This window comes from Columba livia, chromosome Z, assembly GCF_036013475.1.
Source record: "Columba livia isolate bColLiv1 breed racing homer chromosome Z, bColLiv1.pat.W.v2, whole genome shotgun sequence".
In the NCBI taxonomy this organism is placed as follows: Eukaryota; Metazoa; Chordata; class Aves; order Columbiformes; family Columbidae; genus Columba; species Columba livia.
This window is the reverse complement of record NC_088642.1, coordinates 59,664,298-59,682,669: the sequence shown is the minus strand read 5'-3', so window position 1 is coordinate 59,682,669 and position 18,372 is coordinate 59,664,298. Positions and strand designations below refer to the sequence as shown.

General features: G+C 42.0%; 1 protein-coding gene across 1 annotated transcript in view; it reads right to left on the bottom strand.

The window, feature by feature from the left end:
- Window positions 1-2,720: 2,720 nt before the first annotated feature.
- RCL1 (RNA terminal phosphate cyclase like 1) overlaps window positions 2,721-18,372 on the bottom strand; it is a 29,410-nt gene continuing 13,758 nt past the window's right edge. The window contains exons 7-9 of the mRNA XM_065046032.1: window positions 15,530-15,686; window positions 8,936-9,039; window positions 2,721-4,171 (exon numbers count right to left, since the gene is read on the bottom strand). Coding sequence (XP_064902104.1) covers window positions 4,021-4,171; window positions 8,936-9,039; window positions 15,530-15,686 — 412 coding nt within the window. The 3' untranslated portion in view covers window positions 2,721-4,020. The remainder of the gene's footprint in view (window positions 4,172-8,935; window positions 9,040-15,529; window positions 15,687-18,372) is intronic.

Below are 18,372 nucleotides of genomic sequence, written 5' to 3'. Positions count from 1 at the left end.
TACCCAAGACAGACATGTACTTACTGGTTTGTCCCAACTAACTTACCTTCTGTGTGCTTCCCCAGACGGTTCTTGCATTGGCTTCCAGCCACACGCCTTCAGTGAAGCGTACTGGCTTGGACTGAGGCAATTTCACCTTCAGCACAATCTCTACTACTCCAGAACCTGTCCTGCAGCAAGTTAACACCAATTTTCTGATGTATCACAGTATCACAGTATGTTTGGGATTGGAAGGGACCTCAAAAGATCATCTAGTCCAATCCCCCTGCTGGAGCAGGAACGCCTAGGTGAGGTTGCACAGGAACATGTCCAGGAGGGTTTTCAATGTCTCCAGAGAAGGAGACTCCACAGCCTCCCTGGGCAGCCTGTTCCAGTGCTCTGTCACCCTCACTGAGAAGAAGTTTTTTCTCAAATTTAAGCGGAACCTCTTGTGTTCCAGCTTGATCCCATTACCCCTTGTCCTATCATTGTTTGCCACCGAGAAGAGCCTGGCTCCATCCTCATGGCACTCACCCTTTATATATTTATAAACATTAATGAGGTCCCCCCTTAGTCTCCTCTTCTCCAAACTAAAGAGACCCAGCTCCCTCAGCCTTTCTTCATAAGGGAGGTGTTCCACTCCCTTAATCATCTTCGTTGCCCTACGCTGGACCCTCTCCAGCAGTTCCCTGTCCTTCTGGAACTGAGGGGCCCAGAACTGGACACAATATTCCAGATGTGGTCTCACCAGGGCAGAGTAGAGGGGAAGGAGGACCTCTCTCGATCTACTAACCACCCCCCTTGTAATACACCCCAGGATGCCATTGGCCTTCCTGGCCACAAGGGCACAGTGCTGGCTCATGGTCATCCTGTTCTCCACCAGGACCCCCAGGTCCCTTTCCCCTACACTACTCTCTAATATGTATTTTCCCAACCTATACTGGAACCTGGGGTTGTTCCTGCCCAGATGCAGGACTCTACACTTGCCCTTGTTAAATTTCATTAGGTTATTCCCCGCCCAACTCTCCAGCCTGTCCAGGTCCCGCTGGATGGCAGCACAGCCTTCTGGCGTGTCAGCCACCCCTCCCAGCTTAGTGTCGTCAGCAAACTTGCTGATGTAACCACAGAAGGTGAAGTTACTATCATAGCTTAGAAATGGAAGAGAGTTTGACAATAGATATTACAAAAGTGAAAGCAAGTGAGAGGTAAAGGCACATTTTGCAAATACTTTTCACATCACCACACTAGCAGCATTTGCTGTTAGGCAAGTTTAAAGGAAGAGATTCTCCATTTTATGAGGTGTTCCGATTAATTCTCCCTCAAAGCACCTCTCTGTGTGTTCTTCACCTTCTCCTCCTGTTAAATCATTGCAACAAAAACACACATTACAAAACACTTGTGATAACTAGGCCTCTCCCACACCTGTACCTCCTTATGGTTCAGCCTTAAAGCTTTCTATAAGCAGAAGTTTCGAGTCACAGTAGAAGGCTGTTATCCAAATGGATTAATGAAATTTCTGATGGGTAGCTCAAAGAGTACAGGATCTTTCATATGTAGCTAACCAGTTCAAATTCAAGTCACCTGATTATTAAATCTTCCAGGATGGACTGAGATAGAAGATGCATCTCCTAGTAACTAGCATCCTTAGCATAAAGTCTGTGACTATGAAGAGAATGAATTGTCTTCACTAAAAATTAGTTTCTTCTGTCCAGCTCCAAAATTGAACTATTTGACTTCTCGCGGGATCAGCACACCAAAACAGGTGTTAATCGCTGCTCTACAGTGACATCAGATAAACAGCTTTTATCTGCAGGATTTCCTAACAAGCACTTTTCACAGAATGTGAAGGTCAAACAATTTTAAGAAAGCTTTTATTTAAAACCTCCTCTGGTATTGTTTCTGTTTCTCCAGAGACTGGTTGTTCTGGAAAAACATACACCTTTCATATACTTTATTTTCTGTAAAGCAACAAGGAATTCTGAGTCATAGCAAGGGCTGTGCTGCAAAGCTGTGCGATTTGCAGCAGGGCTAAGCGTTAGCAGCCTAACTTTAACACTGAGGTTTAGCTAAGCATGGGTAATTTTATGACATAATTACTCTACTGCTAAAGAATCCGCTACCTGGGCAGCACATTGGCCTTTCTATGTTTGGTGCAACTGGAACATTTGGAAAATGCTCTGTCACAGCTTCAAAGCCAACAGCTTTAAAGATAATAAAGCTTTTGATTTTTTTAAAGTTGTGACAACACAGATTTTTACTTAGGCCAACTTTGGAAATCTGAGCTGTGCTACAAAGTTTTACCTTTAATCAGTGTAAGCTCCTTATTTTCATTCTAGTGGCTATTAACCTCAGCTTGTACATTTTGCTTTTAAAATCAATGGCTCCTGGGCTTTAAGTGTTATTTTAAAGGAGAGTTTCTAGCTTTGTCATTCCATAGGTGTCAGAGGAAAGCAAGGTAAGAAATTCTTCCTTGCTCACATACCTTTTTTCTAATGTAACTTAAAATTATTTTACTATATATTTTTTTAAATTTCATTTTACTGTTTTACTTAGGGCTTCCTCAGCTGCAAATCAAATTTTGGAAAACTAGTGAATAATAAGATGGCACTTGCCCTGTCCCTTCCTCCCACTCTGGCAACTCCCAAAGCTGTTCTTCTGAAAAAGTCATTTGGTGTAGGTTTTTTTGTTTGCTTTGTTTGTTTGCCTTTATTTTTTTTTCCTCCAAGGGAAATAAAACATCATTTAGGAAAAAATACTTTATTTTTCCAAAACAAGTTTAGACAGATTGCAGCAAGAACAAAGTACAGTACAAAAATGACTCACACAGCTTGCAACAGTTAATAAAACATTTATCAAATACTTAACATTTTGTCAAAGTACTTTTGGGTCTGATATACAGTTTTGATATCACAGATGTAACGCTCACTCTACAGTGACATCAGATAAACTTTGTAAGACCATTATAACACAGTCACTAGTACTTGCTCTATATATATATAGCAGCTTTTGACATGGCTTTAATTTACTCCAGACACATGCAGCGTAGTCTGAGGTATAAATTTCTTTCCTTCTGTCAGGAGTTCAGCATCAACTTCAGCAGGTTTGCCTGGAATTTACCAAAAGCCTTTCTTGTGTAAATATTTAAATTGCAGTAAAAACTGGGGTAGTGCCCATATGCCATTATCCCCTCTTCCAAAAAGAGAGCAGCTGGACAAAATGTTATGGCATAAACCAAATATGTTTTTCTCTTCTGAAGCCTACACAGCTTTTTTTGCTACCTTTCACAACTAATTGTGAACTGCAGTGTGTGGCATGCCAAACAAACCTAAAAAGAATATATGTGATAAGTCAAAAACTGTCAAGGAGGTTTCTCCTCCCGTGCCCATCTTTAGAGAGGAGGCTAAAACAAGTCAGTATAGGCTGTGATCTACAGTATTCTAAAATCAAGGAAAATTAAAAGAGATATTTTTTTCTTCCCATGAAACTGTAATTTAGTCAATGTAGCAGGAGTGAAGCATTTGACAGATTTTAGACGCATGCAATCTATAAACAAAAAATTGTCACACTTTTTTTATTTCCATGCCAATATTGTCTCTGCAAGTACCTCAAGAATCTAATGTTTGTGTGATCATTTGTTTTCATCAATCCTGTTTTCCTTCTCTATCTAAACCTTTTAGAAAAAGCTAAGAGTGAAGTCTGTAGACAGCAAAACTTGAGCACCCGCTGCATTAAGGCTTAAAGACACAATGACATAAGAGGCACATGTGTCCCATGCAGTGGAGAACAGTGCAAAGAGTTCCAAGCCCACTGAGACTCCATCCAGCCATTCCATGCAGCCCAAAATACTGGCATTGCATTTATAAACAGCACAGGTCTAAATGGCCTCAAGTCAGCTTTACTGTTTATATGCAGCAAGCTTGGGTACAGTCTGCACTGGAATCACTGGTTTCCCTGTGCCAGAATAAGCACAGGGAGAGGCAGGTTTTATCAGATCTTGCAGCATTTTCTGTCACCCCATTTCAAGAAGTCTGCAGACATTTCTTATCGTATAGTTTTACTAAGGTTGGAAAATCCAATGCCAACACATGTCATTAAGACTTTCTCCCCGCCCATGTGCTCTTCCTCAGGGGTCTTTGTTTCAATTTTAAACATGATCTGGAAGAAGCTTCTCAGGTGTCGCAGAAACTCAATTCTGAGGGAGAGAAAACAAGAGGGTTTAAGAAACAAAACAGAAGGTTCATTAGCAGAATGTACTAATGCTGATTCCAGCAATGTGGTCAGTGAATACAACATGAAAATATTGCCTAGTACAAAGAAACAAGCCTACAGGCTCCAAACATTGTTCTGACTTGTGTTGTAGAAGTGGCCACTGATCGCTACTGAAACCACTGCACTCCCTGCATGAGCAGAGAAGGAACAACTGATAACAACAGCAAGACAAAATGGTGAGGGAAGCAGAAAAAAAGGATAAAGACGAGATGCAGGCTGGCAAGGTCACTTATTCATGCTGCTGACCCTCCCTCCATCAGGGACATATGAACCCCACACCAACATGTGGTACTGCTCCCCCACCTCCCAATGTTTAAAGCAGAAATAAAAGATAAACAAGGATGGCCAAAAGGTGGGCCTTGGATGCATACTTTAAAAAGAGAGACATCAGATCCTAAAGCACATGTTTGATTTGCATTGCTAACTTGTCTGTTTCTTAGTTAAAATGTTTTGTTAGAATAACATTCAGACTCAGTATTCTTCCTATTTTCTCATTTTCAAAAAAAAAAAAAAGTTCTCATCATTTTAGAACGAGAGATACAAAGAAACTAAACAGACACAGTGCTCCTAAACACACACTGACCAGAGGGCGAGCGACAGGAAAAACTACTGAAAAATATAAAAAAATAATAAAAAACAGCCCCAAGAAAACATTCCTGCTGGCTTCCCCAAAACAGGGAACAAGCAATTACACCAAAAGGCTACAAATATAAAAACTGGCAATTGCTCCTGATAGAAGTCTGGTCTCTTCCAGTGATGACCACAAGCAAGTCTGCAGTCTTGACCTAAGGTTTAATCTCTTGCAGCAATTGGTATGTGCCCTTCTTAGGTTAAGTTTAACCTTTGAAGAAAGGGAATGTGCACATCCAGTCCACACATTTGTTTGGCTGGCAATCTGGAAAAAGCCTTTGCTCTGCACGCATAACTGCAAGCTTATCATGCTTGTATCACTACACCAAATCAAGAGAAAGTACCCAGAATATGGGAAGCAGGAGACCAAGAGGATAGCACTGTCCTCACTGCAATATCATTAAGCTTATGAAAGCCTCTTGGAAGCTTCTGTTCACCGAAAGTGCGAATAAGCACCACAAAAGTTGCAGGAAGAAGAACTGCCTTACATACTTCAGCTGGGCATGTTGCTGCTGCTGTGCTTGGGCATGTGCATGGGGAGAGGAGGGAAACAGCAGGAGCCAGACAAGGAGAGGCTGCTGTTACCTACCCTGGTCGGTGCTTCGCAAGATCCAAGAGTTAGCTCGGGCAGTCAGCTGAATACCTCTGCAGGGTGAATATGGGCATCTGGATCCCCACCCTATGTACACCTTTCTACCTCACCTTCCTGGGCTGGTAACTAGCCTCAGCACAGACAACACCCCTCATCTCTCAAATGGATTAACAGTTGAAAGAAAGAACTGAAAAGTGCCTTTTCTTCCATGCCTCCCCAATTGAAAGGTTTCTGGCTGCTGCTATAATGTGCAAACGGGCACATTCTGGCACAAATGCTGCAGTAAAGCTGACAGGCAACCAGCCCTGTACCAGCCTCCCCCTTAGCTGGGTGTTTTCCCAGAGCTTTGGCAGCATGACAAGCCCAAAACAGCAGGAACAGTGTGCTGAACTGCAAGGAGGGCACAGAATAAACTGTACAAACGCCAGAGGCAGCACAGAGCTCGGGGCTCAGGGAAAAAGCCTAAAGGCTGATCAGCAAACTCTGCGACATGTTGCTGCGATCAGTCCAGTCTGTACCCATACTTGCACATATATGGACTAGGATGCTTCTGTACCTCTTCTCCATTTTGAATAAAGGCAGAGTGAGAAAACCCAAGAGGGAAAGCCTCACAGGAACGGCACTAAGGAGAGGTTGCCTAGGAATGTCAGGGGAGAATTTAGGAGCAGCAAGAAGCCAGCTCTTGTCTTGCTGCAGTAGAAACACAAGCGGTAAGAAAAATGTGTGGAAAGGCAGGGACAAGTGACAGAAGCACAGCGGAACGTGGGTTTGTACTAGCTTGAGGCTGACATGGCTCACGTGCGTGAAGGTTTTCACCTCAAATAATAGTGGAGGCTGCACCAAACACACACACACGGACTGGAAGACTGAAGGTGAGAGGTGCAGAGAAGTTTTATTTTGCTGGAAATGTGGACTGTTCAGGTAAGAACAAGGCAAAGCTCAGCACTTCTCCTCAGGCCCAGGGACAGCTACATGAACCATGAGGTTTTCCTCTAGGCCAGCCACTTTCAAATAAAAAGCCTTTATGGTACCAAAAAAGAAAAAAGTCCATTTAAGTGCTCTCTTGTCCCAGCAGCCTGCTAAGCAGTACTGAAAGCTACAGAACCCCTTCACACGGCCTCGGGTGGACGGGCGGGACCCAGGCCCGAACCGCGGCCCCTGCGTGCGGCCGCCGGGGGCACCGCCCTGCCCTGCGGGGAGGCAGCGGGGGCGGGCGCCCCCGGCCCTGGGTCGGGCTCGGGGAACGGCTGACAGTGAGAGTGGCGGCCCAGCCCGGCAGCAGCGGCCTGCGGCGAGGCAGCCCCACTTCAGGGGCTGCACCTCTCCCAGTGCCCCCAGCCCGAAGCCCTTGCAAAACCAAAGGCCAGGTTGCTGGAGCTCTCCCGTTTTTCTCCTTCGCATACGCTTGGCCACGCCAATTAACTCGCCTGCAGACCAGCCTGTCCTGCAGCACCCATCTCTGCGAGGTGGCAACACAGCCAGTACCCTGCGTTTGATTTTAAGCGCAGCCTGACAGAGAGGTGCTTAGTCCTGTGAAATCTGCAGCCTAAGACCAGAGGAGGCAATCCCGATGGCTGCAGGCCAAGTAGTCTTTTTGGGACCAGTGTCCCAGGGCAGCCCCGCTCATGGCATTGCTAGTACCCCCCATCCCATGCTATTAGCAGAGGCAAAGGATGTCTCCTGTGGAAATACACAAATCTGGGAAATGTTTCCTCATATTGATGGGCATATTCCAAAGCACCATATCCCCCTGCAGTGCTCTCATCCATCAGCTAAACTGTCGCATGCTACATCCCACTTAAATTTGAGACGAAACTTCTCAGGGTATCAGAACACTGAAACAGGCTGCCCAGGGAGGTTGTGGAGTCTCCTTCTCTGGAGACATTCAAAACCCGCCTGGACACATTCCTGTATAACCTCATCTGGGTGTTCCTGCTCTGGTGGGCAGATTGGACTAGATGATCTTTCGAGGTCCCTTCCAATCCCTGACATTCTGTGATTCTGCTAGACAGGGAAGCAAATCTAGCATAACATGGCTTATAAATAGCTTCAGATTCTGTAGGATGAAAGCAGAGATGTCACAGTTCCAAGAGAGAAAAGGAAGGACAATGAAGTGGAACATGACAGTACTGTAATTTACTTCAAAAGCCTGTGCATCCGATGAGTTGCTTGGGAGCCAAACTTCCCAGCCTTTTATAAGCTGCCTTAGTGAGGACATGGGTGTGATGCAGACAGAGCTGCGTGATCTCTGAATAGATCCTCATCGGACTGATGAGTCACAGATTCTCACAGAATCACACGCTTGTGAAACATGCCGCTTCAGGATGTCTGCTCCTGACTTTCATCCCTGCCACACACTCCTGGAAGAAGTGACAACCCATTGACTTGACATTAGCCTCTTTACAAAGAGACCAGAGCACTTGTGTGATTTTCATGGCAAAGACAAAAAAAGTGATTGGTTTGCTTCCTAGGCTTAACTGTGCACTTCAAAAACTGGTATCTACTCTTAGTAAGCCTTTCATGTGAATACTTCCTTTACAGGGGATTACTCTGTCCCTGTGCAATGGGAGGCTTCCCTGTTTTCCCCTCAAAATCTGATGAACGTTCTTTCCAAGATATCAGGGGTTGAGAATAGCAGTTAGGCAATTTCTAGCTCTCATGTGATGGCACCACCATTCTTCAGTTATCACAGTACTGTACCTTTCACGTATACAGCACCGGTACCATGATAACCGAAAAAGGACAGTTCATAGTCTTATTATTTGATGCCATTGTCAGATAAGCAATCCTTCCTCCATTGGATTACAGGAAAACTGCTCAGTCCCTAGGAATAACTGTGATCTGGTCAACTACTTGTCAGTCTGACAAAGTAAATTAAGTTTTTGGTAATGGACGCCCTTCCCCTAACCTGTGTGTTGCAACTAGCAATGTAAGAAATGTAGTCTTTTTCTATGCTCTGAGCCACTACCAGCCACAGACAAACCTTTAATAAAAGCTGAAACTGAGGGACTGGACAGAGGTCCACTGCTTAAAAGCTTTCAGGTCACACATAGCTCCATGAATTGAAATCTTAAGCTGTCTCCTGTGGACAACCACAGCTTTAGCATTTGGCTACCCATGTGAAACACGCCATTTAATGCCACAGCTACAGAAAGATCACTAAGAAAACACGGTAGAGTATGCTAGGCAACTAATGTACACATACAATCTGAGACTAAGAACCATCAATAAAACCCACCTCTGCAATTCTCAGAACCGGGAATAATATAGAACAGCAAGAGAATAAGCTTATAAAGTGTAGAAATAAACACTAGGTAAGTTACACCACCCGTTTCATTTGGAGACAGGTACAAGTTGTTCTATTCATAGCCACAGGCAAAGTCATCCATATATAAAAAAACAGCTGTGCAATAAGAGGACTGAATTAAACAAGACTGGGAAATTAAACAGAACAAAACAACTTACGTGTACGGAGACAGAGGTCCTAACAGGACTTTGGAAACATCTCGTTGTCCAAGGGTCATGAGGAGCAGAACAAGGCTCTGATTTGTTGAATCTACACAGCCTCCCTGCAAACCAAAATGTTTTAATAATTAATCTCTGTACCAACCAGACATTGGGATGGGAGGAGATTAACGAAGGAGAAAGATACACTTAAATGTCTGAATTACCGCCCCCAGTTTTCAACGGCCTAAAGGTAAAAATCTAGATTTTGTAACAATGACAAATTAATGCCAAATAGGCTGGGAAAGGAACACTACTAAACCAAAACCCAGTAACAAGGTCACATTAAAGATCCCTCTCATTTCTCTCTCAACTTCTTCTCTTCTAGTATCACAGAACATAAGCACTGATTAATTTATTTGCAGTAAACTGAAAATAGGTATTATTAATAATAACAGATCATGTACATTTGAAGATACCATGAATTGCAGCAGTCCATGATAACTATAAAAAGTTGAATTCAGAAAAATAGTTCAGTGCTAGCAGGTGCAAATCAGGAAGTTAAAAGTTGTTTCACACACATCCACCTGCACCCTTGCTGCTAATTTATGTGGTTTTACATTTGTAAAACACTTTTTGTCCCATATTTAAAATGGGAAGATTTTTTTTAATTGCTATGTGAAAGAGCCATGCATAAATTTATGTAGAACTACATATACTCTTGCACATATTTGACTGTAATAAGTCATACATACATGGTAAATTGTTTTCTCTGTGGAAGGTGTTAACTATGCTGCATATGTAAATTAGAATTGGAAGGCTTGTTTTGTTTACAAAGGTTGAACATAAATTAAAAGGGGTACTTTCAGTCAAGAGAAGACTGTAGAGAAGATTTACTTACTATGACTATGGAAACACCATGAAAATTAAAAAAAAAAAATAAATCCAGCATAACGTTATTTTGGAATGTCCTTATATTCCTCCTGATCCAAAGCCACATGAAATCTGTGAACAGTTTCCTGCTGGATCAGGCCTAATGCTAAGCCTCTGGATAGGCTTGGATCAGGCCTAATGCTAAGCCTCTGGATAGGCTTGGATCAGGCCTAATGCTAAGCCTCTGGATAGGCTTTCTGCAGAAAGCAAAACTAAAAATTCATCCTTTTAAAAACATATTCTCTAATGAGGTAAAAGTTACCTTTGCGGGCAGAGAGTAACCTGTCATCATTTTAAGAGATAATACTATCCAATAAGCGAGGGAGGGGCAAAATAAATTTTGGACTACATAGATTAAGAAAATACAAAGATGTGACAAGCTCAGTACATCTTCTCAGTGAGAGGGCAGAAAGGAGGACCTGTCCAAGGGAAGCTACTGAAGGTTTAATTTAAAAGACACCGTTGCTTCAGCGTGAAGAGTCTCAGCTCCGTTCTTCTGGAAAAAAGCCTCTGCACTTCTTGCAACAAATGATACACAACAACGAAGGCCACATCTTCATTATATTCACTACCATGACCTAATTCCTAGTAACACTCAACCTAAGGCCCTCTACGGGACTGATAAAAATTGTGCTTTTTCTTGAGAGGACAGGGTACCTGCATAATTTGCTGGTGTAATTTAGAGCCATGGTTCTCACCAGCTGTATTTGCAAATCTGAAACACATACAAGAAGCAGATGAGAGTCTGGCAAGAAGAATTCCTGAGACAGGACTTTCTGTATTTCAAGTTCAGTTAATAATTCAAAATGTTCTTTATTACTTGAATCAAAACTTTACGTTTTCTGAGCTTGTTTTTGTTTTTCTACAGCTGAAAACATTATAAAACATCTATTTTTATGACCAAATTTATACAAAATCTTCAGTCAGCATGGAGACAACCACAACCTAAACAATACAACAGAAGATGATGCATCCATCATGTCCTAGCTGTTTACACAAGCTCTTGCTGCAGTGAGTCAGTTGTCCCCACTATTCTTGTGCATTAGCAACATGCTGTTATGCCACTTCCTCATAGGCAGTTACCAGACAGGGAAATGAAGTGATTTGCTTGTAATCTAACGATGACAGAACAGTAACTTGTGCCAAATGAAGGACATGTCGCTTCCAAGGAGGCCAACTTTTTTTCGCTGAATCCACCTGCCACTTACTCAAGAGTTCAAAATAAAAACCAGCCCTCCCAAGAGAAATGGGATGGGTGAAGTCAGAGCCAAAGTACTGACTTTTGTTCCTAAATAGCTGGCACTCATTACCAACCCAGAATGCAGTTTCTAGTCCGTATTAATTCAGTTTATAGCCGTTTCTCTATTATTGTTTTCATTTACAATAGAGCCAGATCCAGCTGAATGTGATAATTAGAGACACAGATCACTTAAAATCCCATCCATTTTGAAATGTTGTTATACAAATACCACAACTCTGGGTATTGGATAACTGTGTTTTGAAGAGCATTATTCTTCTGAGCTTGACTCCAGCTTTGATTTAATCTTGGTTCTACTTTTGGCATACATACAATTTCCTCCCTTACCTGTGTGGTAAATACTTGCATGCCTCAGTAATTTGTTAGGTGAAGTGCAGAGGTGGGTGCTTTGGTTGGCGGGTTTTTTTGTTTGTTTTTCTTCCAGAAGAATGGAGCAGAGCCTTGTCACACTGAAGTAAGGCCATCTTGAAAATTAAGCCTTCAGTGAAATGCTTCACTCATTTTAGCTCTAGTTAAATATAAGAAACAGCCTTACCCCTCCTGTCCCTCCAAGCCCCACTAACAACCCAGCCTTTTTTCATTAAAGAACTCAGCCTTAAATTGCATCCTCCCCTATTTCTCACAAGCACAAGGAATACAAACGTTCAATCCTTTTCCAGTTCTTCCAGGCCCTTCCATTTTGCTGATCACCTGCTACAGAAAGCCACTAAAACTAATGCATTTCAAAGACAAGATGAAAATCTTTATTGGCCTTCTACAATCAAGTTCAGGGAAGAATTACATATGGATTTGTAAAAACAATGCTAACCAGTCACTCTATGCCCCTTCTTTCAGGGTGGCAGTAATTAGCACTGTGCTACTATTATTAGTCAATTAGCTCTGACATATTTCCATCAACAAATGTGCATAAAAAAAGCTCCACTGATTCCATGAATCATACAGCCTCTTCCATTTACTTTTGAAGGCTTAATAAAAGGGGGTGTTTAGCACTTAACATAGCAAGACTCAAAGCCTTAGATTTCCTAGGTAGTAATGTTCACATAATAGAAAGCATTAAACAAGCTCTTTAACAGATGTCCCTGGGCCCCTTTAAACAGTAATGCACTCCAGCAGATTTGTGGATGACCCAGACAGCTAAAACCCTTCTACAAAGAATTATCTCCAGTGGTCCCAGGGCCTTTTCTGGCCCACTCTCCCTGTCTCCTGCAGCATAGCACCTACGGGCAAAGACACACATGGAGAAACAATCTCATAAAGAGAGGATCTAAACACAGGGAGACAAATTACCCCTTGAACCCTGTATTCAGTGAGTAGCTGATATAAAGAGAGTGGGACTTAAAGAGTGCCTGTTCAGAGCAAGCTGTATTTGGTTCATGCACAGCTTTCCCTAATTTTTACTGTTTCACTAGATGTCTCATCTAGGCAAAGAAACTTAAAAAAATAGTATCTTCAAACTAAACAAACACTGCACGCTTTGCAACATATTTTTATACCCCCTCTGGGATCAACACTAGATCAAACTGACCTAAGTTTAAAAAAAGAAAAAAAAAAAAAAAAAAAAATCAATGAGAAAGCCCATCTTTCCAAATTTCTGGCTAGTGCTGTGTTAACATGTAGATAAACATAGATAAATGTGGATTGTAAAAACAATTCTAAAGACTACAGAACAAAAGCCACCGTATTACCTGTGGCAGAGGGACTGGGGAATTCACGAACACTGAACAAGGACGGAGCCCTCCAGTGGATAAGCAGCACAATAGCCAAAAATGCTAACAAGAACTTTTCCACCATGAGTGGAGGACCACGAACAGTCCATACACGGCTGAGCACTGGTCAGTGTCCTGGTTTAACCCCAGCTGGCAACCAGGATGATGCAGCTCACAACTGCCACCCCCAAGCTCGATGGGGTAGAGAATCAGAAAGGGGAAAAAACCTTGTAAGTTCAGATCAGTTTATTAGGACAACAGAGGAACGTATCCATGGTAATACTAATACTACTAATAAATATAATAATATTAATAAACTAATACACAATGCAATTGCTCACCAACTGTGACACCAACAGCCTGTTCCCTCCTCAGCAGCAGTATTTGCGCCCCCCATCAGCCAACTCCGGTTTATATACTGTGTATGATATCTTATGATAAGGAATAGCCCTTTGGCCAGCTTGGGTCGGCTGTCCTGGGTGTGCCCCCTCACAGCTTCTTGTGTACCTGGTAGAACACGGGAAGCTGAAGTCCTGGACTACCCAGCAACAACTACAAATATCAATGTATCGTCAACATTCTTCACATACTAAATCCAGCACACAGCAATATAATAGCAAGTAGGAAGAAAATTAATGCTATCTGAGCTGCAACCAGGACAGTCAGTCACTCTTGGACTGACGCGGCACACACATAAAAGAGCCTTCCAGGAGCAGCAGCGGTACCATAGCAGGCTGCAGGTAATCACCTCACTCACTCAGAAGCTGACCTTCAAAGACACACAAATCTCATGGCCTATCACTTCATCATTCAGAGATTTACCTGACCCTGTTTACTCCTCAAATGCTTTTTCTTCTGTTGTCCCAAGTTCCTCACTATCCTGGTGGTTTGCAGAATTTGACTCACCACATTCAAATGGCTGCAGTACAGTAAAGCAGGAAATTACCTGGTTCACATCTTTCCAGCCCTCTTCATTTCAGAAGCTATCTGACTCTGAAGAAAGTACACTATCTTGACAAATTCCCTCTCTAGTTTAAATATGTCAAGTGCTGGATGGTTTTGTTTTCAAAAGAAAAAAATACCTATTGCTGCTGATGTGGAAATTGGATTTTTGGTGCCTCCAATCATCTGACTACCTAAGGATGTCTCCCAAGAGGTTTACACAAAGCAATAAACACACAATATTTTTTTCTTTCCTTTTTGGGCCAGGGAGTGGAGAGACAAGCTGAAAGATTTTACAGTTCAGTCCTCAAATAAAAATAGCTACCTGTCACTACCTAATTGTAGAAACAGACAGATGTTTCAGTCACTGTTTGTGACTGCACTCTCCATGCATGCTGTACTTTCAAATGCCAGCAGTATGGACTGTACCCAGGAAGAATATCTGTGGCATTTCTATGATACAAGAACCTTGGGCTAGAAAGGGAGAGTCCTCTAGAAACATGGTGCATATATGAAATAAAAAAAAGACAAAATATTAATGGAAGACTGGAACAAGTGGGCAAGATGGTAATTCAGACAGATGAAGGGTTTGCAACAGGGAAAGGAAAAAGTAAGATGAGCATAGATGAACAATCTACTACAGGCACAGATGTAGTTTATGAGGTTAAGGGCTAATTTTATAGCTGACTATATTGTCTAACACAGAATCTTATTAATGGCATTTTTAATACTTTTGCAAAATCCTATCAGTTCAGTCCAGTTGAGAGGAATTACTTTTTTAAAAAGAGTAAGTACAATTTGTAGATGACTGCCTCCTAATGGCCAAATGTGTTTTGTCAGCCCTAACAGCTACTTTTAACACTCGAGGATATATACAACGAAAGGTAGGTTCTTTATCAAACCAGAAACTCACTATCATGCTAATTGCCAAATCACTTGTAAGACTGGAAACTGCTCATCCTCTAAAAGTCTCACTACAAATGAAAAACATTAAAAAAAAATACGCAGAAGACTGTGATGAACTTAAGACTCCTAGACAAACACTATCCAGGCTCCTTTCTAACAAACCATTTAGCCAATTCCTCATACGATCAACAAGTTTCAGTGCATTTGATTTTGTTATCATTACCATCAAGTGGCCGGCATTTAGCCTAGCTGCTTTTTTTTCTCTCCCCCTTCTGCTTCCTCATTTTTTACAATGAGGGTGTAAAACACTGGCCCAGGTTGCCCAGAGAGGTGGTAGATGTCCCAACCCTGGAGACGTTCCAGGCGAGGCTGGATGGGGCCCTGAGCAACCTGATCTAGTTGAAGATGTTCCTGCTCATTGCAGGGGGGGTTGGACAAGATAACCTTTGAAGGTCCCTTCCAACACAAACTGTTCTATGATTCCTCATATATTCTCCCACTCATAATGCCCCATTCCAACCACCAGCTTAAGAACATTGACTCTATTACCCCTTCAACTTATTATTAAAAAAAAGTATCAGCCCATGTGAACCCAGAACGCAACAAAAGAAAAATTTGTCACTACTATGATCCATAGTTAACATCTCCCGGACATGGGAAATCACATGGCCCAATAAGTCATTACACTGTTAGTGGAATAATTCAAAAACCACTCCTTACCTGGATGAAGAAGACACTGGCAGCATCAGTTCATTTCTCTGTTTGGATATGAGGCTGCCTGAGGGTGCCCTTAAACCACTTCTTGCTTTATCAATATGTCATCCCCTTCTTTCCCTACAGCTATACATGCAGAACGTATTGGCCACTTACCCTGTAGACCTCCTCAAGCAACAGTTTAGCACAATTCTGACCAAGTTCCTCAGGAAGCACAGCTGCTCCCTGGCCCTGAGGGTTTGAAGCCAGCTCAGCACTGAGAACAGTGCCATTGATGGTTTCTGCAGTAAGGCACAGGCCAAAACCCGGTGACCTGAAAGAAAGGGAAAAAGTGCATTTGATTTAAGGACAAAAATCAAGTAATGAGCTAAGAATGACTCCCAGCAAACCCTTTCCTCAAGTCACAAACAGCTCCTCTCATAGGACAATACTGGGAATTTGGACTTGTTGAGAAATTTGATTCACCCTGGAAAAAAAACAGTAACAACAGTATTTAAAAGTTATACCCAGTACCACTTGCTGCAAACCCACTGTGCTGGCTACTCCTGGCACAAACTCTTTTAAAGGGAAAAACAAAAACAAAACAAAAAACAACACCACAAACATACAAACAAAACCAAACAACAAACAAACAAAACCAAAACAAAACACAAACCATCCAGATTTCAGAAATACCCTCCCCTATTGAAAAATAGTAATATTCACATTTATTTAATTCATGTCTGATAAGCACTTCGAAGGTACCTGGAGTTTCTTCTCTGCAATGTTCAAAACTAATACTAACTTTCCTTAGGCACTGGGCTCTTTCCCTGGAAGCTTCAGTATTTAGCAAGATTAAACCATACGCATGGCACAAAGCAGGAGAAAATAAAATGAAAGTTTGATCCACATTACTTGTATTTCCAATCACTCTTCTCACTTTCAGTTTCATACCATCCAAAAAATTACAACTGTCTAAGAATTCTGAGCATATATTTCAAAGAAACAAAAAATCCCTATTTTCATCATAGCTTAGCATCCTACAAAATGCTATTGTGAATGTTTAGAAACATTTTTGCTCCAAGAAAGTCACACATGGCTGAGTACAGCTTGCTGTAAGGAAAGGAAAAAAGTCACAAGATCCTCTTATTTCTAGGCTCTGGAAGAGCACCAATGGCTAGCCATTCGAAATAAGGTTAAATTAACTTCACTCCACGTACAGGAATTCTCACAGTTCTGGACTCCTGCTGCCTCCCCCACCGAAACTTCTTAATTTCAATAGTTCCACTGACCCAAAACTGTCAGGAATGTCACCAACATCAACAAACCACAAAATCAAACCCCAAACACCAAGACACACAAACTCTGACCAGCCATAAAAACAACAGCTCCTCCAGAGGCATTTCAGTAGGTCGGGAAAGAAAAGATCTGAGTGGTTCCCACCCATATTTAGCTGACTGCACTTCCTGAGCAACACAGGAGGTATGTTAAAGATGTTTTTTCCTTTTCTTCCTCTGAAAGAGAGAAGACATCTACAAAGCATGACGTGCAGTGTCAAAGATGTGATTTTTTGGACAGGTATCCTTTAATAACTACACCCACTGTTAGATTTTGTTAGTGTTCAGTGGCATGTAGCAATCTGAGTAAATAAAAATCAAATCATCCAGTACCTCATGTATGTGCAGACAGTATTAGGAAGCATCTGCACAAACATTTTGCTTCAAATGCTCAACACAGAACCAAGAAGTTTCTGATTAGACAGACATCCCAGGTGGCAGAAGATGCTCAAATGATGTATTCCCTGAAGTTTCTGGCACTGTGGAAGGGACATGGTTAACAATTCCTCACAAACTCGGTCCGCACGGAGTGGCCAGTCCTGGGAGGAGAGAGAGAGCACCCTGGTCCTTAACAGCTGATCCCAGCGGCAGAGGGAAAAAAGCAGAAAGGCCCAGAGGCCTCTGCAAAATAGCAAAATGGCAAAAGGAACTCCTGAATGGAACTGCACCAAAACAAAGCTGAGCCAGAACTGGTCTCCATCTCTCTAGCTGGAAAAACCCACCTCTCTTTAAATATGAAGCATGATGCTAATGGGATGGAATATTCTCATTGATCAGTCTGGATGTCAGTCAGGTCTGCCCCATCCATGTCCCCCTTCCTCACTGCCCCACACCTGTGGGCAGAGCGCTCAGACCTTGGCTCCCAGATAACAGCTGAGATAACAGCAGCTCTTACACTGTCTTCGTTCCAATTCAAAGACACTGGAAAGTTACTCGAAATAAAACATTAGCTCTGTCCTGGGATGTTATCTTCTTGTTCTCAAACTAAATCAAAACAACTACTGTACTAGCTATAAAAAAAGCACATTTTCTAATTGCAAGAAGAAAATTAACTCTGTTTCAGACAAATCTGCACAATGGGCTACCCAGGCAAGCAGTAAACGTAATGCTGCTGTCGCAGTTCATTTGACTTTTTCACTTCATAGACAGGTAAAAAACAAAATAGGACCTGAGGTCCACACATATCCCAGGCAAGTTTTCACAATTCTGATCACTGGTTACCAGTCTGACGCCACAAGACTTCTGGGATATTAAATGTGATGAAGGATTGAAAAATAGGAAAAAAAAGTTAGTCAAAAATTTTTAGATTTGTAATCTTGCAAACCTAACAAGTTTTCTTTAAGGTAATATTTAAAAAAGTAGAAACAATGAAAGAAGATGTGTGTGCTTGCATTTGAGCATGCAGACAGAAGACAAACAAATTAGTTATCGACAACTCCTCAAACCTCAGTGAAAAGTGACAAGAGGACAACAAAGCTGACAGATATCAATAAAGTTTTCTGGATCACATCCATCGCTTTAGTGTTCTGCTGGCAAACAAAATCTGCAGAGGTACAGTAAATTAAAGTCTCAATTTTCCAGTCATCACTGGTGAAAGGACACGTCTTCAGCTATTTTTGTAATAGTAAAGTAGAAGACAACCCATACAGCTCAAAAGTTTTCTAAAACAGTTTGGTCCCATCC